Source organism: Acyrthosiphon pisum, chromosome A2 (genome assembly GCF_005508785.2).
Source record: "Acyrthosiphon pisum isolate AL4f chromosome A2, pea_aphid_22Mar2018_4r6ur, whole genome shotgun sequence".
Classification (NCBI taxonomy): Eukaryota; Metazoa; Arthropoda; class Insecta; order Hemiptera; family Aphididae; genus Acyrthosiphon; species Acyrthosiphon pisum.
The window spans coordinates 114400035-114408935 of NC_042495.1; the positions used below are offsets into that span (position 1 = coordinate 114400035).

The 8901-nt window shown below is 28.0% G+C and overlaps 1 protein-coding gene across 1 annotated transcript in view; it reads right to left on the reverse strand.

Moving 5' to 3' along the window:
* LOC100163216 (ATP-dependent DNA helicase Q5) overlaps positions 1-6458 on the reverse strand; it is a 10193-nt gene extending 3735 nt beyond the window's left edge. The window contains exons 1-10 of the mRNA XM_001944741.5: positions 6093-6458; positions 4795-4919; positions 4566-4730; positions 4303-4479; positions 4031-4231; positions 3861-3966; positions 3437-3788; positions 3143-3349; positions 2872-3073; positions 583-768 (exon numbers count right to left, since the gene is read on the reverse strand). Coding sequence (XP_001944776.2) covers positions 583-768; positions 2872-3073; positions 3143-3349; positions 3437-3788; positions 3861-3966; positions 4031-4231; positions 4303-4479; positions 4566-4730; positions 4795-4919; positions 6093-6234 — 1863 coding nt within the window. The 5' untranslated portion in view covers positions 6235-6458. The remainder of the gene's footprint in view (positions 1-582; positions 769-2871; positions 3074-3142; positions 3350-3436; positions 3789-3860; positions 3967-4030; positions 4232-4302; positions 4480-4565; positions 4731-4794; positions 4920-6092) is intronic.
* Between the last annotated feature and the right edge of the window lie 2443 nt (positions 6459-8901).

Sequence of the window (8901 nt, forward strand, 5' to 3'; positions counted from 1 at the left end):
TTGGAATTTTGAAAAAAAAATTGAATAATATGTTATTCAATTAGAATTTCCATATTTAATACTATAAAAAAATTGCATTTAAATATAATGATTTTCCACGGAGATACTAAGGGTGATACGGGACTTCTGGGACACACTGTATAATAACCATTTTTTGTAATTAACATTTAGACAGTGGTTTATTATTTTTTTTTTTTTACCAATTGTTAGCAAAATATGTGAAATTAAATTAGAAAGATCTATTCAATAATTAAGATAGGTAATTAGTAATATACCATCAAAAGTTAAATATGCATATAAAGAGTTGTAATAAAATTACAGTGGAAAATATTTTCCACGTACAAAAAAAAAAATTATATAGAACAACTGATAGAAGTACATCATAAAATACGGGTTTAGCCTCATATTTCCTGTCAATTAATTTTATTGTAAATAGTTTAATAGAATAATACTATACAATGTCATGCAGGTGAGGTCAGGTTAGGTTAGTGGAACAATGAAAATGTTTTTGTAGATATATGTAGGGAAAATTACTCATTTCTCAAAGATTAATAATTTAAATCTGTATTTGTTTAACTCAACTGTTTTAGCAATTTTTTTTCGGTAGACAGCTACAACTTTTGAACTAGTAAACGCTTCATATTCTAAGTCCACTGCAATATTATGAAGATCATCTTTTGTGATTTCTGTTATTGAATCAAATAAAGAACATGCTTCAATATTTTTCTCCAAGTATTCTTCAATAAACCTCAATAATTCTTCTCTTACCTTAATGAAATAAATTCATATATGTATGTTAATTATTATACTATACTACACATTAGTATCAACAGCTTGTGGCCATAATTAAATTGTAAGCTAAATAATTTATCCTTATTTGTATGAGTGATATAAAAATGGTGTATAATTAAGTTGTTAATTCTATGCTTAAATTAACAGTTGATTGTTTAAAAACAAAGACTCAAGTCTTCACTCATTGTGAACCAATACTTATTTCACTTCAAAAAATATTCATTTTTTATGCTAGGTTTACACGAAGCCAGCACAAAAAAATAAGACAAAACAGCAATAAACTCAATATGTAAATTTGGCAACAAATAAGAAACAGTGACAAAACAGCAATTTTTCATTTATACTACTCCAGAGAGAATTGGTTATATTATCATCAGCAGTATGAGAAATAATATAAAATTGTATGTAAATACAAATTACAAACTATATTAGGTAAATGAGTAATGACGAAGTTTTATTGGCGAGCCTCAAATTAAAGTTAGGTCATGAGTTTTGTTAGATACATCTTCTTTTGAAAAATCAAAAAATATTGAAAAAATATAACATAAATTTAATTTTACATTCAAAAATCCATAGTCACAATTTTTTTTATTAGCATTAAAAGTTCAAAAATTGATAAAATATGTAAAAATCACAAAATTAGCAAATTATTTTGAGTTAAGAATTCGTAAAAATTTTTCTTTTAAAATCTAAGATTTGAAAATGTAATATAAGATTCCTCATAAGTTTGTCTACCATTTAAAAAAAAAAAATGTCTATGCAAGTCAAATAAAATTCATATTTTTACAACATTTGATATTCACTCGATTTCTCACGTAACGATTTTCTTATTTTGTTGTAATTAAAAAACGAATGACTGTAGATACTTGAAATTTCACTGAATGTTTATATTAGCATTTTCTATATACGATAAAATTTTGAAAATAATTTGACTCTTTTTGAGCTGTTTACAGACATTGTCAGTTTTCAATTTTTTTTAGTTTTTTCTTCTATAAATATCAATTAAGTTTTATCTGTTGGGCCAAAAAGTGTAAAAATTTAATACAATGCTCCTGATATATTGTTACAATAGCAGTTGAAATATATTAAAAATACATAGGCGCAATTATTTTTTATGAGCATTTAAAGATCGAATTTTGACAAAATTTATCAAATTTAAAATTGAATAATTATTTTGTAGTTAAAAATCTATAAAATGTTCAACTTTTATATCTAAGGATTGAAAATTTAAAACAAGATTCCACGTAAGTAGTTAATTCTGTTACCAAAAAATCTAAAAAATACATAATCACATTTCATATTTTTAGTCATTTTAAGCTCAAATTTGGACAAAATTACATATTAAAAAACCTGGAATAACTATTTTAGTTGTTTTGTTGTGATTGTATAAAATTATTCGTGGGTACTTGAAACTTCTAAAGTATACTATTATATATCTATGATAGTATCACGGTTTGTTGTTGATGTATAACGTGTTATAAGTACCTAATAGATATTGTGATGTGATTAATTTGGAATTTATTATAGGTGCCTATTATAGGTCAATTTTTTTTTTAATACCATAGATAAGTATATAATATGTCTTATACCTAGACTGACATACCGTCTCCGCTCAGAATTGTTTTTCTTATACAATGATATTATATCATTGAATTCAAATTTAATACCATCCATTATACAGTGACCCACTTGTAACCTACTGTACAGCAGAGTACAGTAGGTTACAAGAATATGTAAGAAGAAGAATATGAATACTGTACATCCACTTACCCACCTTTTTATTTTTAAATGCATAAAAAAAATAACAAACATTAGTTATATTTATTAATTTGTAATAATATTATTGTGTAACAATGAACATTACTTTAATCAACATTTTAAACACTTAGGTAAATAAACTTACATAGATAATTTGTTATTTAAAATATAGTTAAAATGTGATTAACTTTCTTATTAATTCAGAATCAAAATGATTTATTATAAAACTGTATATTCAATTTAAATTATGGCCACAATTAACATTTATTATATTATTTTAATTAAAAATGTTTGATAATAAATAAGATAGAAGATACTTACTGATAACTGCAAACCATTAACTTTTTTTATGGTAGATGCAGCTGCCCTGACTTTAGAATTTTTTACCAATTCTTCATTTTCTTTAATAATATTTTGTATATTAGCTCGTCTAATTTCAAATTGTCGTTTTATTTCCAATTCTAATGCTAAATTCTTTTTGTGCTCTTCTCTATCACCCTCACGTGCATACTCTTCATTTTCCCTAAACAAAGTTATACAATTAAATGATTAGCACAGTGATTAAAAACTATGATGTAGGATGTAAATTTACTCTTTAACAGCATTGCGTCCGCCTCCATAAAAATCACTAGATACTAGTTGCTCATTTGATACAATTGTATGATTCCTGTTATTTATTCCATACATAAATACATCTAAATCTATTTTCACTGCTTCTTTATTTGAGCATACATCACATTTATCAATACATTGGGGTTTTGTATCTCCAAAATAATCAGCAAAAAACTCGTGTCTACATCTAAATTAACAAAAATATTTAAACAATTATTAAAATGCATAAATATGTAATTAAGTCTTTAATAGCTTAAAAAAAATTACAACATACTGTACACTTTCACAGAACTGTATCATCTTAAGAAACATACTATAACTTCCTTTAGCTTTTTTTTGTTTATCTTGAGTCTTAGCTTGAGTTATAGCAGATTTTAAAATAAAATCTAGTGAATTTTTTGCTTGTTTTGAATGGTAAATTCGACATCGAGCTAATTTTCCATCTCTTCCAGCTCGACCGGATTCTTGATAATATGCTGGAATGCTAGATGGTATACCCCAGTGTATGACAAACCTCACAGTTGCTTTATCAATTCCCATTCCAAAGCTTACAGTTGCTGTTATAACTTGAATATGCCCACTCATAAATGCTTCTTGCACCGCAAGTCGTTCTTTATCCTTTAACCCTACATTAAATCACAGTAATATACTGATTATTTCAGTTTAATATATATATAAATTATATTATATGTTTTTACCAGCATGATAAGGGGCAATTGAAATACCCTTTCTGCTAAGAACTGTGGCAATTTCTTCAGTTAATTCTCTTGTTCTACAGTATATTATACCACACGGTTGAGTCAACTAAAATATTTAAGTTGTTATCAATATTTTAGTTTAATTGCTATACATTTAAAAAAATATTTACCGGATTTATATTTGGAGTACCCTCCAAACAATTTAAATCATCACATAAACATTGATCAATAAAGTCCTTCAAATGCTGATAGGAATTTGTAATAGAATCGTCAAATATAACATCATAAAATAAGTTTGATCGAAAACATGGTGTTGTAAACTTTGAGACTGGAGTTTTAAGGCATAATGCAGTCATTATGTCTTTAACAACCTAAACAAACACATTTTAGGTTACTTCAAATAGTTTATATAATTCATTAAATATTTAATTTTATCATCTACATCTGCACTAGCTGTAGCTGTAAGTGCAATCCATGGAATATGAAGATAAAGTTCTCTTAGCATTCCCAGTTTCAAATAGTCAGGTCTAAAGTCATGACCCCATTGACTTACACAGTGTGCTTCATCTACAACTATATAAGCCAATTTATTTTTTCGTACTAAATAGGATAATAAACCCTGAAAATTAAATTATATTGAGATAATTTTAGTTTTATTATAAAATATTATTGTACCTAAATTGTAACAAAATCTATTTTACCAACCTTAAAGAAGTCAGTAGCCGCTTGCTCCGGGGTCACATAAAGTAATGAAGTAGACACTTGTGTAGCATATAAATCATTAATAACACGTTTCCGTTCAGATTCAGGCATTTTTGAATTAATAGTTTCAGCACGAATTTTTAAACGTGTTAAATGATCAACTTGGTCCTATAAAAATTTAGAAAATTATTATTTCACTCAAAGCTTATTTAATAAAATAGATAATATGTACCTTCATTAGAGCTATAAGAGGAGAAAAAACTATTGTAACTTTAGGTGAATGGAGTACAGCAGGTAGTTGATAACATAATGACTTTCCAGATCCAGTTGGCATTGATACAAATACATCAAATTTTCCTTTAAAAAACATATTGTCAAATTTTGAATCAACTAGTGTTGGATGATAACATGTGATTAATTATTTTTCCCATAAGTAAACTAATACATTTCTAATTAAATTTACTACTTAACCCGTGACCCCTCGTGTGGTTTCCATTTTCCCAATACCACTTATAAAATTTAGCCCAGTATAATAAACTTGTCAAAATAAATTTTTTATAAAATTAAAGTCAGTTTTATTAATGGGAAATACCGAATATGATAAGAACACGTAGAGATCAGAAAAGAATTTTAAGGACATATTAAGTTTGACTGGGGTAAATTGTTATCCCACATGAGTGGGACATAGATAAAGTGCAATAATTTGTATAGTACCTATGATATAATATTCTATTATTATTTATTGATATTTGTTTATAATTGGGTACAATCAATGACTGTTTAATTGGGAGGGAAGAGCTGAAGCACCTACCATTTCTACATATTGAACTATTTTTTATTATAAATTATTTAGATATCGGGTATTATGTAGAACTAAACAAATTAATTGTAGACTACTACCAAAAAATAGGTTAAATTTGTTTTCACACCAAAGTTGTGTTGTTCATGATAAGTACCTTTTTTTTCTTTGTGGCAAAACTACATTAGGACCAAACTATTTTTACTCATGACTTACCCCCACAAAGCATCGTTTATTAAAAATTAATAATATGTACTTTGATATGCCTTCATGGGCCGGGATCTACTTTTCTCGGTGACGCTGGTAGACATGAGAGCTTACATGAATTTCATGATAAGTGCCTAAAGAATTTTATTATCAACATTGCACACAACATAAAAAAATCCTAGATTTTTAGGCCACTGGGTCCTATTTATTATAAATTAAATTAATATCTAAATGCTATTTGGGTTTAGGTATAATAAGTAGTTATAAATATTTATAATGTCATACCTATAAAAGTGGAATGAAGGAAAATTTTAATTTAAAAAAAAAGTAGTAGGTGTACCTACTATACATCAAACTTAGTGGGTATAAGATATGTAAAAGTAGCATGAAATGAATCTCATTGAATTATTGAGTTATTAGTTATTACAATATAATAACTAATAACTAATATTATTGTATTACATTTTGAAATTAATTTACCCAACAATGCAAATAGCTAAAAATAATAATTATGATACACTTACGCTTTAATATTGCAATAATGGCATTCTTCTGTAAATCACTTTTGAAGGTCGGATGATGGAAAAAGTGCTTCAATTTTTCAAGCAGTGCGTTTGGTTCCATACTGATTATTTTTTCAGATTTTATTCGTGTTTCTTCTGACATTTTAATATATTTGGTAGTACCAATTTGGTTTCACTTATTAGTAATAATTACTCAAATAAAATGATAACTGATTTCAAACCTCAAATGGTTAGTACGGTTCTCATTAATCTAATATAACCAATATATTTCATGTTACAAATATTTACTTAAACCTAATCTAGTAATGAATGAAATTAAAATCAATTAATATTGTAGAAACAAAAACTACATTTTTCAAAATGAAAACATGATCATCGCTAGTTTTATCACTATGTTCACCTACCTATATTATAAAATACGTTTGTTGAGGCTATGTTAATAGATAAAGAAAAATAGCGTTAGATATACCTTGATAAGGGTTCGTATTCATTATGTCTAATGTCAACTTAATCGAATTTTCATTTTAAAATCAACAACCTACCAATAATATGAATCTATAGGACAAATTATTCAAATGTATCCGTTTTTCCAAAAATAAGTACATTACACTTTACTTTCTAATAAAACTAGTTCAAATATCAAATAATTTAATTATAAAAATATACCTAATATATAATAATAATATAAATATAAATATACTGTACTCACATAAATCAAATAGTCAAATAATATACTACTCTATTTTCTAAAAATTTCGAAAAATGTTTCCAAAAAAAATTAGCTTAAATATTGAATTATAAAATTTAATTTAAAAAAAGATAGAGAATAATACTTTTGAGGGAATGACATATCGATTTGTCTAAATATTGTCTCAAATCAATTTAAACATCATTTAAATTTACAACATTTTTTTATTTATTTTGAAAGTGGAATACAAAGTCAAATAATAAAAAATATAAAATCGATATGTCATTCCCTCAAAAATATTATTCTCTATCTTTTTTGTAATAGGTGATTTTACTCTAAGATTATTTAAACGCATAGAAAAAATTATTTTGCGTAAACGCGTTTTATCTATGTTGCGCGTGAGCCAGAGAGAGAAAACGAATAGTGCGCTGACATCTTCTTAGGAGGATTATATTATTGTTCAGTGATTTGTGATGTTTTTTAGGAACTGCATACGTATGTATTTTAACATTTTTAACTTATATTTGCACCTTGCACGTACATTTTACATAAGTGGTCTTCAATACTCACGGCTTACCATATCTTTATTTGAAGCCCGAGAACACGCTAATACTAAGGGGAAGTCATTTTGCGGTTGATATAAAATATAGTTTTTGTCACGCCTGCACCGAAAGTTTGGTTTTCGACCACGGTTGAAGCGTTCGAAAGCAACCTTTTTCCGTCCAATGGGCGGAAAAGAGGAAATCCCCAAAAGTGCCGGGCGGAAAAGAGGAAATCCCCGAAAGTGCCGGGCGGAAAAGAAGAAATCCCCAAAAGTGCCGGCCGCCGGGCGCGTATCCCCTGCACAACCAGAAACTAAAATGTATACCTACCACGGTCCTTCCAATACATAAACTTTTGGTTACATCTTAAATTTATAGTATAACCTCCTTGCATGACGCATTAACATTTTTAAACATATTTTGTAGAATAGTCTATAATTGTTGCATAGATCCCTGCATAACCTTTTCCATGAACGCAGGGGCGTGACAAAAAATAGTATGTGAATCTCGCGCATTTCAGTCTTGGGCGAAATGCGGCACACGACGCCCGCGACTGAAATGGCTCACTTCCCGCCCTTGCCACACAATATACTATTGTGTCAAGTGTACCTACCGTTATTGAGTAAATCGTGGAAAAAAAATCCCGGTCGTCAAAATACGCATCTGACACTGAAATTAATTAAACTTTGAACAACGTCAAAGAATAAAATTCAAACATTCTTTCTATTTTATGTTCTCAGGCGCTGATTCAGAGGGGGGTGCTTGGGTAGAATCACGGTCTTAGATTATTAAAGGGTGGAATACCCCCTCCCTTGGCATGTTGTTTCATGGGAAACAAAATATAGTCTACACAATGTAATTTTCAGTAGGCTGGGGACATTTCTAAACAAAATTAGTACTAAAAAAAAACTGATAAGTAATTTTTCCCTAACTCTGAAACGATAGAAAGGCTGCCCTAAACAATATATTGAGGAACAAATTCACTTAAGCAACCCAACATTTTTCAAACATTATTTTCAAAATGAATGCTTAATATTTCAACTTTAAAAACAACACTATATACAATATGGTATACATTTACTTAAGCGTTTTTTTTTTTTAAGCATACGTATTTTAACGAGGAGAATGAAATGAATGGTGAAAAAAAGAATTTACGGGAATCATAATTTTGCAAGTATTTTATATCCTTGAATCCTTCCTATGTTTGCGATTGTACGTTTATATGAATACGCACAACAGTGTTCCTACTTTATTGCCGCGCGCAGCGCCTATATTATAACGAATTGGATGGGTCTTGGACTTCAAATGTCTAGAACTTCAGAACTATAAGTCCCACCGATCAATTCTGCTTTCACCATCGTTTTCAGCATGTTTAACTACATACGTTAAATCATTAAAATTGAAAAAAGTGTGTCCGGAAAAAATACAACCAATGATCATTCTTAATTCTTTAAAATACATAAAAAAAATTTTCAAAATTCGTTATAGGTGCTGGGCACCAGTAAAGTACAATGTTTATGCATGTAAACGTAAAATCGAAAACTTTGGAAGGATATAAATTCCTAAATAATGATTTTCG